Source organism: Trichoplusia ni, chromosome 19 (genome assembly GCF_003590095.1).
Source record: "Trichoplusia ni isolate ovarian cell line Hi5 chromosome 19, tn1, whole genome shotgun sequence".
NCBI lineage: Eukaryota > Metazoa > Arthropoda > Insecta > Lepidoptera > Noctuidae > Trichoplusia > Trichoplusia ni.
The window spans coordinates 5,388,531-5,404,836 of NC_039496.1; the positions used below are offsets into that span (position 1 = coordinate 5,388,531).

Sequence of the window (16,306 nt, forward strand, 5' to 3'; positions counted from 1 at the left end):
TCGTTAATTCGTAAAATGCACGCACATATTAATAAACGTGCATTACTAGACTGTAAAATGTTTACAGCAAAAAACTTACGTTTCTAGCTTGTATGCAGCATTTTCAGGTAATTACAAATAGTCGACACTAGGTCACAAGCTTAGCTCTGTACAGATTAGAGTCAAAAACTGTTTGGCAGCGGCACCGAACGAAAACTTCAGCCAAGTTCCACTAATAAGAATGGATGGCGTTTGGTGATCTGAATTACGTATTTTAAAGGTTAAAAACTACTTCAACTTGCGTGAAATATGATGTCAGATAAAAATAGCAAAAGCCAATTACCGCTAACAGACCTTATGATGCGAAGATGGCAAATGCTCGGCGACCTTTACAGTGTTATTATTTTCGCCGGTGTCTCGTCTAGTCGACCGAACATTACTCAATTTGCTACACTCACATACAGTCTGCCATAGGTATACAGACTACTCCTACAAGTCCACGTTTGACCTTTGCACATAAATGTCACTGACGTATTTAATCTCATCGTTGGTATATATTCTGCAAAACATCTCTATTGCATTTGCTCTACACGGAATTGCTTGATGTTTAGGAAAGTTATTACTGAAATGTCAAAGTTAATTCATCATAAATTTCAGACTATTTTTAACTTCTAATGAACCCTCCAACTTCAAAAATGAGAACAGCAAATAAACGGTTATAGCACTCAATCGTTCTACAAACTTATTTAGCGCTTGAGTTAAGTAATGTTTTTATTAACTCTATTTATATTAAAGTCACACCTACTCGCCTTATCCAATAGAGCCACGAGTAGTTTCTAGTTAATTTGCATACAATGAGGAGGTATGGCTAGGCACTTCCATATCGAGGACACCGAAAAGTGACATAAGATCTAATGATATCGTGCAAAGTGAAGCGTATCGAGTTACGTACATAATACAGTAGAGGCGAGTGCCGAGCACGTGTGCGTAAACAATGCATTAATAATCCCTTATCACAGAGATAAAACAAATTTACGTTAACGCCGCTGATACAGCCGAGCGTAGCGAATTAACAGGCCAGAAGTAAACAAGGTTACACACATCTGGTAGAGTAGAGTCCAGTACCATCATAGTACTACCATCACTCTACTAGCAATGATTTTTATCTTTGTTGCTAACGACTATATATATAAATGTTTAAAAATAGCAGTTATAGCAAATAAGCATAAATCGGTTTTGTTATAATCGATTTCGTATTTATAGCGTCGTAAAATCATTTATTTCTTGCCAAAAAATAATTTTCTGCGTAATCGAATTTTTGTCGAAGCAATATTTCATCGAGAACAATAACCCGTGATACCAACGTGTTATTAAGGCTAGGCTCCTACAGAATAAACAACAATAACGCTGCGAGCGAAGTTTACAAATTACGCAGGCATTTCTAAATGTAATTACCAATATACGTTAATAGAACAGGTATTTTCACTAGAACCATTGTTATTAAATAACTGTAACTAAAATTCGTTTTACAATATCGTCCCAACGAAATTTATGACAAATACTGTTTTTTTTTAAACTTTGCTCATTCCTATCAAAAAACGAAGCCAGTGTTTTGTTGTCTGCACAGAAACATAAAACATGGAGGTAAATCGTTATTAGCAGATACTGTACGACTTAGCACTGTATAATTTGATGGGTAAGTTGTCAAGTGTTGTAAGACTGTATGCAACACTTAATTCCACTCCGATCTGAGATTAACATGGAAATTGGCATTTTTGACGCAACATAATCGCCTGTTATATTGTTGAAAGCCGTATATTGCTATCATTGTTTTCATGAAACTGTGACGTAATTTTCCTGGCAAATAATATCTTATGCTAGTAAATGCAACTAGGTACATTCACTGAATGTCCTATTTTTAACATATTCTAGGGATGGGAGTTGGCGACTTCCCAGACAACCCCGTTGTGATGTAGGTCAGGAATGGCGTCCCCGTTTCGCAGCGCGATGCTGGCCGCCGCTTCGGCACTAGGGGCGTCGACAACAAATACGGTTAAGTTCGTTCAAGTGTTCAAACGAGCTCGACGAGGAACTGCCGGTTTAAACCCATTTGACACGACTGAGGTAACATCAACCACCCGTCCCAGAGGCGATTTAAAAATATGGGTTACTATTTTAGCATGGAAAATCTTTTGAACAGACTAATCAAACCCATCAAGAAGAGCTTCATAAAAAATAGGTTCGGTATGAGCAAAGTAATAACATTTCAGAATTGAATTACATTACTTTACTCCAAGTGTTAATAGTACGTATAAGGTCTTTGAGATTGTGTAAATATACATTCAGAGTAATCAAACGTCTTAGAACCACGCAACAACCGTACAAAGGCCTAATAGCATTTACGTAAATAGTATCATATGTTTAATATAGTAATATATAAGCTGTGTAATAAATGAAATAGGCAAATTTCATAAAAAAGACCGTGCGTGAACAGCTGTAGCTTTCTCTATAGAGACCAGGTGCGACGGATGTTTTTATGCCGGTCCTTACAATAAATTGAATACAAAAAATTCCGCAAAACCGTTACACTCTTTAAATAAATCGAATTCCCATATACTATATTCGAAATGATCAAAATACGAACGAACATGACGTGCCATTGTCATGCGAACGACGGAAGTAAGCCAGTACGACTTCCGCAAATATTTGATTTGAGCATCGCATTCTTGAATGCAAACAAATATTTTATGAATGGCATCCGACGTGAGCTAGCGATACTCGAAGGTTTGTATTGTATGTAGTCAAACTTCGCAACAGTAAGCAAACGAAAAATAATCTGAACAAGTGAAAGTGTACTTAATTTGATGGTCACCACATTAATCATGCCGAATTCGTTGTAAACTTGAGTGATGGTCCATGATGGGATTTCGATGTATTTAAGAACGTGACTGAACGAGACAGTGAGTGGCTTACATTACAGTTTCAATTCTATATATTATGATTAGTTTATCATGTAACTGACACCAATATATGACAGGAGAGACGTGGTCGCGTTGCTCGTTAGCCTCTCCCGGTACAATGAACTAGCTCGCTTGCATAAGCATGAAGATGAATATACGCCGATCTCATTATACCGGTCGAACGATGAAAAGCGCATGCCAACTGGGAACGAAATGCACTCGTAAATGGGGCAATCCTATTGTCTGATTTGTATATGGACTATTGTGTGAGCAAGATCTGGAGATAAGAGACCACTCCCAAATATATAATTCTTCTGGAGTTGGTAGGTCAACGGTTAGCACTATTTTACGACTGCCTAAAAAAGGGCGTTCATGCATTATGTAAGTGTTTCTTTTATCTATCATAGCTTCTCCTATCATAGAATACTTGTAACATAAACGTGATTTATTGAATAAAAAATAATAGAGTTCTGTTTTCGTTTTGTTTTCTAATGTGTCAGAATTCAAGGTCACTCTTTGAAGATGGGATTACGATAAGTTCAATTAGGCTTACACCTAATTTAATCGTAATAGTCTTATCAAAGTAACGAAGTTAGCTGTACTTCTAATCGTGTATCGTGGTTTCGATCTACAAAACATGTTACGTAGAATATATTGCCTAAATTAATAAGCTATGATGGCAGTAATCCCACTGGATTCGTTTTGGCTTGAACACTTGTAAGGGTTCATCCACTATGTAATGAAGATAAAGGAATTAGCTTTATTATACTCAATTTCAAAATAGGTACGACGTTACCGGAAAACGCGGATTTAAATAACATTTGCTGGGATTGAGACGCATTAACAATCAATAATAGTATTTGTTATCGCAGCGATATACTATAAAGATATACATACGTACTGGAGTTTATAGGTACTTATATGTTTTTATGCCCTTTCTGTAAAGATACAAAGAAGGTTAATAACCAATTAACTTAAAAGACAATTAAATTGTGTAAATACGAGTTTTTAATTTACTCAAATATCAATGTCCAGGTCCCTAAGCAGACTACGTATTGTGCTCTTCATGCAAGAGGAAAACTGATCGATTGACAGATATAAACATAATCTTGCAAAATACATAAAAACTATTTAGATAACACAAGTATGACACGGCACATTTTATATTACATTGTTTAATGCAAACTCTACATCACAAGGGTACTTCATATCGGCTATCTGGATGGGCTAATATTTGTCCAGAGCAAACGTCAATATAACGATATAGTTCCCCGTATGTACGATATTTATATTGAGATATGCCTGATAAGAACATGTAAAATAAGGATATCAATAGTTATAATTTTAATCCGTATTAAGCGATATTTTTCTCAGTAGTTGGGCTGTTGATTGATTGTCTGGGATTTAGATACAAGTAACATGTTATAAACATGAAATCAGATAACGATATGATTAATTTACGAACACACTTGAATGGAAGGCCTCAAAAAGATAATTTTTATTAGGAAATACATCCTTAGTGTGACGCTACAAACAGAATTACCACTCTGCTAAGTGAATATTTAGCATACCTGCAACAACCCATGTTTATCGCAAGTCCCTGCCTATTTATTTTTACTAATTATATAGGACAGGATCACCTCATATTGATGATAGGTGTTGATTCAAATAACTTAAAAGTATGCTATCCAAAATTATCAGAAAACATAATCAAAGTAAAAATGAAGAGATGATATACCTTGACAACGTAATAAAATCGAGTGTCGCGTGTGTTATAGGTAAGCTTTATAATGAAGTCCACGTATGACGAGCGGAAGTAGAGCGCCCGTGGAGCCCGTGAGGTGACGTCAGCGGCTCCGCGCGCGACCTTCTCCCGGCGGATATTAATCATCCCGGTGTCGATGCCCAATTCAACGTGCATCGCCGATTCCTCGAACATCGCCTAATTGAAAACTAGACCTCGTTAACTCAGTAATTGCACTAACTAGCCCCCGTGGCACACCTCGTGCACAGGAAAACCAATCGCTATTACCAAGGTTCATGATTATTACGGAAGTACCATTGTTTACCTACTATATTTCCACTTCATTAATGAAGTTACGATTACAAATGTTTTGTGAATGATAGCGTCATGGAAGAATCCTGTCTATGTATAGACTAGAATTTTTTATTTATGCAGGCATGTTGAAATAGACCTCGTAGTCTAAATCGTCACTGATTATGTAGGTGGGACTAATCAAATCCGCAACAAACAAGTGGATTTCCGACTCAAATCAAGACGATTGTTTAAGTCAAAGAAACTACGCAATAGAAGTATGTTTACTAGAATACGAGAAGCGAAGCTGTGAGTCAGCGCGCACACGTGACTTCAAGGTGAATCAATCGAGAGATATCGACTTGACACAAGATCATCCCACTCGTTTTCACATTTAGTACCGAGGAAACATTTTGCAGACACGATCACAAAAGTGAACATTCGACCTTCACGCAATTAAATAAACAATGTTTTAGATCGCGAATAACTCGAAATGTAGTTACAAAGTGAAAGAAGTGTAAGAAATTTGTCAGTCTTCTTGTTCTGCTCCTATTTATCACGACACCATCTTAGACTAGCAGACTCTTCGAGAAAACCATTCATTATTTTTTTCAATGCCACATCCAGCATGTAGGTTAGGTTATGAATACAGCGTAAATATAGTGCATTAATGTCGTCGTAAATAGAATATTATATGTTTAGCGTATATGCGTGAACATGTTGTACACAGTTATAAACGGCGCAATACCATTTGGCCAAGATGCGATTTAAGCATAAACAATAAACAAGTTATTTATGTAATATTTGTTTACTTGGAAATTAAGGATGTCAAGTTGTGAAGTTGTGAACATGCTATATCCCGTAACCACATTTCTCATATGGTTTGGATTTAGGATTTCTCTACAAGGTATTTGGGTTTGTTATCAGGGTGAAATTACATTCATAGTTGTGAGGTCGGTAAGCAATATGCGGTGTAAGCTTGTGCGGAATGTTACAAAGGCTATGTGTGGCGACAGCGGCCGGCATGCCCGACGCGTCTCGTGCCGTCATGACCTTGCTCTTGACGACTGGTTGGCGAGCCCACGATGGCCTCCGAGATTCTCGACTCTTATATCAACATTGATCCAATCACGATCGAGAGCGCAAATCACAAACAGTATGTGTCCCTTCGCCCCAAATCGAGTTTGAGTCTTGGTTTGATTTATTGTTACAAATAGTTCTTAATGTGTAAAAATTAACTCGCGCGGCATGAATGAAATGATTGACAGTTTTTTCAAGGTTTCGTTTGGCGAGAAGTAAGGCCCGAAATTCGATTGAACTATTTGTAATAATAGCTCTTAGCTGTTTATCATAAGACCAGAAAAAATAGTATCAAATCCTACAAAAAAACAGACCTTTGTTAAAAAGGAAAATACCAGTATATTAAAGTTTAAAAATAGTATTAAAACGTGTAAGCGAATCTATGCGATATTTACCTTGTTATTGACTCAATCACCTTCAAGAGAAGAGTAATAATTGGTGTAATTAAAAACTGCATTCATTATCTTAACAATGGATTGAAAAATGCTTGATGTTTCTTAATAAAAATAATAATAGATTTTATTTTATTCATTGCAGCAGGGTTTTAATAGGCACTTAACAATAAGTCTGTAATTTATATCGCAGACTGGAAATTACCGTAACCGTCCTTGTCGGGAACTGTTATTAGGTGGCAGGAATAACAATAACACATTAAACAATAGCTTATAATATTCTGCTGCTTCATAATATGAACAACAGTAGGCGGTAACCAATTAGCGGTGTCAAAAACGTTTTAGTAACGTCACTTCCGTCACTAGGTGTGCCTGACTTGATGACACAAACTCATCAGCTATAACGGCTTCGATAATGCGACGCAATAACGCTTTGAAAAACAATCGAGTGCTACTCGATAACCCGTTTATCGACCAAATTTTAATTAAGTGCTGACTTTAATATTCCCGTACTGTTTCCACGAAATGCTTTACAAAATGCTCATAAAATCCATAGAACATTTTCCCGAACAATGTTCTCTTAGTACGATGCTTTTGTGTGCTTGGGAATACTGTTTGGCATAAAGAACAAAACAAATCAAACCCAGATTGTTAAAAGGATTGCAAAAATTCTATACTATAGATCACGCCGAAACATGGCTTTCGTTGAGTGCTCCAAAATTACAAGAGACATTATTTGTAGTCTCTTTTTATATTTCAAATTACTTTTGGCCATTTCAGAAACCGAGAAAATATTACGGCTTAATATCTATGTAAGCATACCTTTGAGTAGAATAAAGTAAATGATATGGAGTAGGTTATATATAACAAACAAGCCTATCTGCAAAATACAATTGTTTAACGTGACATAACATATGAGAAGGTATCTTTTTTATGAGAGGATTAATTAACTATTACTCGAAAATGGGAAGCCAAACCTTATAGTTTATTGAATTATGTATTAATGGGATCAGCATTATTAAGGTATGTATGGTCCTGCATTCACATATTATAAACATTATGTCAGTACATTATCTGCATTGACAAAACGTAACAAACATTGCGGCAAATCAATTGTGTACTTCATAATACATTTGCATTTAATGTTATGTACTAACGAGAACTAAGATTCGGCATTAATGTAAACAGTAGCAGAGGGCTTTCTTTGCCAGCTCTGTGACCTTTCGACGACAAAACAAACGCTACAGAAGGCGAATGTTGTCATTGTTTTGTTAAAAGGAAAAGTATTTTTTACGCTTTTTAATGGTTACGATAAATGTCTTCTGGATAATATGCCTCTTCATTTTAATTAAAAAAATGTTAATGCGGATCAATAACAAAACATTAATGACCTAATTATTTTATTATGCCCTAATTCCATGAACAAAAGCGGAATAGAATGAAACTATATATCAGTGTTTTAGTATAGATCATACACACAAAGTGTTAGACAATCGTGTAGATAAAATAGGTCAATGAGACAGTATTATCAGCCTACCTCAGATAAGCAATGCGGGCAGCGAATACAATTGGCTCAGCTGTTACTATCGATCCGCAGTTACTTCACCGTAAACTGTCGTTATGACCGGGCGGACGAGCTCCAACGAATGCACTTCCGTCCACCACAGCTATTAGCCACTGTCACAAAATACCACTCGATGGCAACAACAACCAATAATAGCACTGATATGCAATCGCCACCTGTTAGCGGAGCACCTTCTTTTACAAAAATATTGTGTCCTACAAGTCACAAATCACTAGTTCCGAACAATTATTATCAATTAGTTTGTGCGTGTTTATTTATTATGATTGCGAACACTAGATGTGTATCCGGGTTTCGGCGTAAATTAATCGCGATAGAACATCACGTAGACGTACATTCGCGTCGCCGGTGCGAGCTCGACTGACGTCAGGTTCTCGGTTGGACGGGCGGACGGGAGGCCGCGGCGTAGGGGCGGGCGGCGGCGGCTACGAGAGGACTACGGCTCTCATCCGCCCACCGAGCTACGGCAAAATGAAGCTACGAATTTCAATATAGGCGATGAGTCCGCTGAAACGAGAAATACAGTTCCCGGAACGGAAACTTTTAACTAGAAACACGACCCGGACACGTGTGCTTCGTTATGACCTAAGATTGCACTTTACCCTTCAATTTTATAGCTCCCGTGAATATTTTGAAATGCTCCCTTCCTCCCTTTATTCCTGGTTTTGTGTGATTTAAGATAAATTATTTTATTACGTTGAATCTATTCCGTATTCATTTTACCATTTCGAATTACTCGTAGTAATATTTTAATTGATATGCTGTCAATACTTCCTACTGATAATTTTTGGAATAATTGACTAACAAATTTATGGCCACTGGTAGGTACACAGGTTTTTGTAAATGTATTCACGAACAACGGCAAGAACCGATAATTTGTGAGTAAAATGAAAGGGATTAACACTGTTGTTTTGAATCGTTCGTAAACTTTCAAGGCTAACACTGACGGATCACTCAGCCAGAAGTTACGAAAAGAGCATTGGGGAAAACCACAAATAAGAATTTTGAATTGTATATTTAATGTGAGTTCTGTTAGTTTTTACTTTATGTACTTTACGTTATTAACAGGCAGACATAGAATAGTTAATCCCACTTTAAATAATTATCAAAGTGACGCTCTTGAAATTATTTATTTACCAGAGTACACACAATTTCATACGTTTTGTTGTTATCGTAATATAATAACGTCTGTTTTAAGTTTTAAGCCTATCTATTTTATAACTTTACTGTGTCATTATTACAATAGATATAGAATTTTTGAATTAAATTATTTTCGTAAGACCTCGACTTAGATTCAGTATTCGTACTCTATAAGTAATGGTTCCACGCTGAGTTCCGCGCTGTCATAAATTCTAGTATTCGACTAGCTAATACTCAAAAAATCAAAATAAATTTTCATTTTCCCGTAATCCCTTTGTTCCATTTAAGGATACATACATATCACCGAAAAAAGCTCGCGGTTACAACTTAGTGAAAACCAAAACGGTTTCTCTATTATAACTGTGTTTGTGTATTAATATCTGTTCGGTACAGTGTACACGTGCCGCTTGCAACTTTAAAACCTTGATTCTGTTAGCGGTGATATAGGTGTAGTCTTGTTGCAGTGTTTATAGAGCTGTATCGTATGACGAATGGCTGTAATTTTGTTACACTGTAGTTTGAGAAATACGAAGTACTCTTTAAGCTTCATGTGACTTTGATTAAACTGCACGGATATCCGAGTGGTTGAAGTCACCACGTTAACTCACTCGGTTCATGGGATTCTACGAATGCTTATTCTCAGTGTGGGTGAATTTTGTATCTTGAATGTTTGTAAAAACCCCCCACAACAAAACGAGTTAGATTCCATAGTGCGATAGACGAAAAAAGAAAAGATTAGTACCTTATTTGCTTCTTTAACAACTTAATAACATTGTTTACATGAAAAGATATGCATCGGGGCGACTGTTCGGCGCTCGGGACCTAAATCAATTACGTTACGTTTTAAGTAGTATTATGGTACTACTACCAGTATTTTGGAAATGAGATCAGGTGCGTACATCATCACGCTTCACAACGTGTTTACCAAATATGTTGTTTCATAACACGCAACAAAAGTTACCTGATTTACAGAACACACATCTGAAAACTCGACAACAACAAATATTTATGATGTTACATTTACATAAAAACATAATTCGTGTACGAAGATACGGTCCAACACAAACATACATGTTGCGAGTAATATTTTATTTATGATATGGACCTATTTAGTTCTGTGCAGCAACTTTCCTTGGTCGTAACACTCGTAACCAAGACAACAAACGGTGTTACACACGGAACAAAACATCCCAAATAATCTAAGAAAACTCTGAATATTAGACTTGTACCACGATACTCAATGGGTGTAAATAGGTTGTTCCGTGATAGTGTATAGCCATCGGAACTCTCACGCTACTAGCAATAATAATTTTAACATAATACACGTCGAACTTGAGGCGTAGAATGCACGAAGTATTGATTTTTCTTGTGAACATGCAATGACCTATTTTATACCGTATGATAATTCAGTATGTAATAAAACGGTAACATAATGCAGTTTACAGTTCCAAAAGTTTTAAATGCGTATATTTGATTTTTAGTTAGACACTTACTAAACAGTTTTGCTGTCGAGATATTGCAGTGAAAAATCACATTTCATGTTCATTTCAGTTATGTGAAGGTCAAGTTTAAGCATTTTAAAGAGTTAGGTCCTAAAAGTGAAATATTTCGTAATATTAAACAACGGAGACTAAAAAATAATGTGATATAATGTTATTAAAACTTATAATATATAATATCAACGAACACTATCTATTAGTACCTTTTAAACAAATCTATTTTACAACTTTCTGACATCGTTTTTCCTTGATAACTAGTTATGTATCAGTTAAAATCGTTACAACAAGATTTTCACTTAGTTGTGTTGTAGCCGGATGGTAAACGGCTTATACTTTGTTTCTATTTACCCGAGTTCCTCCGTGTAATAGTCAGAAATCCCAAAGGAACATGCCGGGATAAAGTTACTTATTAATCCTATTGAGGCCATGGTAATGGAAGGATTTCGTTTATTACAATCTTTTTTACCGTTTAGGTAGGTTGACAAAAAACCTTAAAAAATCGAACAGTCTATTTCTTTCTATTATTATAAAAAATTAGCAACGAATTTATTTAGTACACACAGTTTTAAACACATCACAGTACCAAAAGTAATTCGCACTATTCCTTATTTATTATTTAAAATATTTAATTTTCATTAAAACATTAAAGCTGATATATTATTCTGATCCTTACCGCGAAATAATTAATTCACAAACGACGCCGCACTGTTTGGATACAAAATGATGGTGATTGGTGTCAATTGACCCCTGAGCTTTGCGCGATCAAGTTAAATTGTCGGCTAAAGCTTGATCTTACAATAGTAGTTATTATATTAATGGACAGAAAGCTAAAATGTTTCTTCTACTTTGTATAAAAATACTAGAATTTATTCCAATATTTGCCACTGCGTTAAAGTTTAAAAATATATGATGACGGCTTTAGAAATATATCCACTGCAGTGAAGATTTCATTCAGACGATTGCAGTCCGTATTTCCCAGAGGGATATAAACTGAACTTGTGAAGCAAAGCCAACTAAATTCAATTAGAATAGCTCGGAATTTATACCGCATCGAAAGTTGGCTATTGTTTTAAATAGATTGGTTTTCAAGGTAGATATTACAAAACTTTTTTTGAATTAGTGTTGTCAATTTTAGAAGCTTAAGTTAAAAAGACAGTTTTCTGACAGGCTCTTCAAAACATGAAATGACTATATTGTTGACAAGTGAAGTTAGACAAATTATTCATTTATTTTTGTGGAGATCGGTTTTTCAGAAACCGCCAACAATCCTCCTAAACTCATTTTAGACAAAGCATAAAAGCGTTTCTCAAAACTACATTTATAGAAGTTTAAAATGACTAGGGAGGTCGTTTTCGTGGAACTTTGCCAATAGGGTAACCTAGAGGGAGACTTTCGCTGCTTTATCGAACTAAGTGGGCGTCACTGTAAATACACCTATAGCCAGAGAAAATAACAGCCTTATGCAAGAACTAAACTTGGCTAAGTGACGTTCTTAAATGTCTAAACATTTTACTTGACAATGTTAGAGATAGCATGACATCTAAGGGCGACTCTTCCTATGCGTTTGCCGTGCGTCGTTCTTGCACACTGTATATTATATATTATGTTGGAACAATCAAAAGGACAACTTACCTTCAACATGGTGAGTATTTTCTGCGAGAGCTCGTAATCAAAATTGGTGTACTTGGAGTCGGTCATGTCGTATATGAAGACGAGACCAGCTCGCTGCGTATCCACGGACTGTAGCGCGACGTCCAACTGGTACACTACGCCCTGCAGACAACAATACGTACAGTAGAGCCTTGCTTTTATTTATATTATTGAACACGAACATACAGTTATGTTATAAAAACAAAAAACCAATCGCAAAGTGGAAGATAGGTAAAGCTTTTTGGCGGGTAGAGCACACCCTCTTAGTTACATATATGTACATCTTAATATTTTAAATACGAACGTGGCTGTCTTTTTGGCTTTTGCCGTGTAACAAATGAGGGAGTGGTTTTTATTATTTTCATGTGCATCTTCTTACCAATACCTTCAAGAAAAGGCATCCAATGTAGCGATTTGTAATATTTACAATCTACTGTTATAGGCATAGGCATTGATTGGCGACTGGATAATATTTTTAGCTGGGAAGAGGAGTATTTCATATTGAAAAACAATTGGTTTGAAGTCCTAAAGTAGACTACCATAAAAAGGATTCATTTTAGAAACTTGAAAAAATCCCGTAACGGTAGAGCAGGTACAATTGGAGACCTAGTTTTGAAATAACAACAGTAATAAATATTTTATGAGCTGCCTCTCGGTTAAAACAATTGAAAATTCAATAATAAATAAATATAGTACATTTATAATGTTCTAAAATTAACGAACTGTGAAGTAAGTAGTGTGTACGCAACCAATAAATTAAATTCATTTTACATAATAATACATATGTTTAGGTAATGGACTGCGTCATGCTCTATTACACAAATAGCTAATTAATGTATTAGTAAATAGTTACTTTTACAATTAATAATTGTGTCTTTTACTGTGTTTTATAAGTCAAAATTTTCCTTTAAGGCTTAAGGATACCATCTAGCAAGACTCACTCTTTATAACATTACTAGCTGTTGCCCGCGACTTCGTCCCCGTGGGTAGAAGATATAAGTTATGATTTATACCTGCCCGGTTTTTTTCACATTTTTCATTGTATCTTAGCTCTTATAAGTCGCAGCGTGATGGTTTATAGCCTAAAGCCTTCCTCGATGAATGGTCTAATCAACACAAAAAGAATAATTCAATTTGGACCAATAGCTCCTGAGATTAGCGCGTTCAAACAAACAAACAAAGTCTTCAGCTTTATATATTAGTATAGATAACCTATCATACGTCAATTTATAGACATTTAATAGTACTAGTTTTTATGATGTAGTAAACTTAAAAATATGCGCACTATCGCATTTGGCGGTATAACAAAGATTTCTCCGCTTTTAAATGATCGGTAGATATTGTAATACTGTGACATCGAAATAATTAATTTTCCGTAATGATTACAAGGCTCATCGAAAGAAGTAAAAGCAAATTAAATTGATTTATACAAAAGCGTATAAGACGTTCAACTGTGCAGAATCACCAAGACTTTGTCTTTTTTCTAACTCATAACGTTTTAATAATGCAAATGATGCATTATATTATGTTTAGATATGTTGGTAGAATAGAATCTACTAGTAAATAATAACAACATTGACTAGAATTGTGGTCAGGAAAATGTGCATATTGGTGATTCAGTGATATCTATTCTGTCAGCAGTTAGCTCAGTGATGGGAAGGAACACGTCCGAAAAAAACAAAAGAGAGTTATTTTCCCTATATCTATATAACGGTATTATAAACTATAATAACTAATATGCGGTAGAGGGTATTTAATAGGTTATATCAGAGCGGTTACCATAGCGGTTATATATTATTCATTGTCCAGTTACAATTGACCTGTGGTTAGTATACTGCGCAGTTGTTATTCTTACTTATATGACATTGGGGGTTATATTTCATATTGGAATAAGTAGCTATTGATTCTTAACTACTAGTACGAAAGCGTAGTAAAGAATAATCGATTAATAGTATATTATTCGATTATAAATCGAGTAAAGCTAAATATAGCAACCTTATAAAATTATTATGACAGTAAACAGATACGTCGTTTCGTTCGTTAATTACTTTAGTCTGTGTCCGTATTCATTATTTACACTTTGGTAAAGAACTCTCTAAAATACCTATCTGACTCTACATTTCACTAATAAATGAAGAGGACAGTGAGAAATTTAAGGATTTCTCCATTTTTTTTATGATCTTTATAATTATGTCTCAATCGCTATCGTATTTTAGAGTAACTAGTCTTGCGATCCTGTACAATATTTCAGGATACATCAACCCTCTCACAAGACCTATCTACATAAGGAAAAATTATTCAACTTGTGGTTTGTACAAGTTGTTTGGTTATATTAGACACATAAATTGACTTAATTCAATGACGAAAACTTCACCGTCGATCAAAATGTATATTTGATGAACGTGGCATTATTTGTAGTAAAAATTGATCTTTTTTTAGAGCATTCTTAACAAGATGAGAAGCTAATCTATAATAATAATGGAGAACAATTAGAAGGATGTTTTTATGATTATTCGATTGTATGATTGTTTACCTGTAGTGTGGTCTGATGCGTAGTTTGTGTAGGAAAATGTTTGTTCGCTGTAAAAACCGCGATCGCTGCTCCCGTTCCATCTCTCGTCGGCTGGAAATAAATAACAACATTCGTTAATCATTTTATTCATGGTTTTTTATTTAGATAAATTTTTAATTGTATCACAGTCAATTTTATCAGTAATTAGCCATTACATAATTCGTATAGAAATCATTTTTCGCTGCTCTATCGTACTCATTAGATTTCTCCTAAACTACATACAGTGTATCTCTATTGTAGTCATATACTTTGTGGTTTCAACTTAACAACCCACTTATATATCAACGAAAGCTCGCTAAACTGAACATATCACTAGGCAACAGATAAATGTTCTCTACGTCTACACGACTTAAGAAATCTATGCCTATCAGAGGTTGACATGTAACTTACCAATATAGTAAATTTTCCAGTTTCAAGTTCTGATTTGAGTGGATCCTCGAAGGGTTCGAACTTGTTGAGTCCCTCTCGGCGGCGCGTGGCCTCATGCTGCCGCCACAGCGCATGCGCGCGCGCCACATCGAACTTGCGCGCGAGCAGGAACTTGATGGCCGTGGCGCGGGACACACACGCAGCGCCTGACTCGCTCAACGCGTCCAGAAACGCCTTCGTCGCCTGGAAGCATAATACTATTATAAATAAACAGAGTACACTACACTGAAAAGACCTAGTATTTGGTTCCTGGTGCTGTACCACCATGTCTTAGTAAAAAGTATTGTTGCAGGTGTAAAAGAGAGACAAGTATGGGACACATATATGACAGGTAGAACTGCAAAGAGTCATAAAGACATGGAACAGGACAAACAGCTAATGTATCAATGATGGCATTATTTAACAAACGAAATTACAGTTTACGTAAAATTATTATAAGTACCCTTAGGAATTTAATTAAGTTCTGGATGAACGCCTCCTTTAACTGCGCCCTGATATACTCGTGGTTCATCGTTGTCAATACAAACAGATACTTAGTTTTACACACAGTTTATCTTTATTGGGTCAAAATTATATTTTATCATCTCGTCATTTCATTAATTATAGTCAACAAGAGAGCGCACTAAAAATACTATCTATTTTTTTTTACGTTATTTAATGTTTTTTTTTTTGTATTTTTTTTTCTATAGCGTGCAGAAGTTCAACTTTGCCACAATTTAAGTACGAGCAACAATTTTTCTACAAAACAAAATCATCTATAAAAGACTACAGAAATAACAAACTACCTCACTAATTCAGACAACTACATAGCCATATGAGTGAAATTGTGACGATCATATGTGTGACCAACGTAAGTCAACAGTAAGGTTCGTTTTTTAATAGGACATCCCTCTAATAAGTTCATCACAGTATTAGTGTTTCAAGTTTAAGTCGAACATCGGAAACACGAGGCAATAGGGGACACTTGAGGATGCGAAGCCGTTGCATA

At 35.5% G+C, this 16,306-nt stretch overlaps 1 protein-coding gene across 2 annotated transcripts in view; it reads right to left on the minus strand.

Moving 5' to 3' along the window:
* The window catches only part of LOC113503407 (tyrosine-protein phosphatase non-receptor type 9), a 41,108-nt gene that overhangs the window by 18,824 nt on the left and 5,978 nt on the right, over nt 1-16,306 (minus strand). Inside the window, exons 1-4 of one of the 2 annotated variants that reach the window (XM_026885354.1) lie at nt 15,761-15,922; nt 15,280-15,501; nt 14,851-14,940; nt 12,300-12,440 (exon numbers count right to left, since the gene is read on the minus strand). In XM_026885354.1, coding sequence (XP_026741155.1) covers nt 12,300-12,440; nt 14,851-14,940; nt 15,280-15,501; nt 15,761-15,829 — 522 coding nt within the window. In that variant the 5' untranslated portion in view covers nt 15,830-15,922. Of the gene's footprint in view, nt 1-12,299; nt 12,441-14,850; nt 14,941-15,279; nt 15,502-15,760; nt 15,923-16,306 lie in introns of those variants that run through there. The other variant, XM_026885355.1, reaches the window with a different exon arrangement.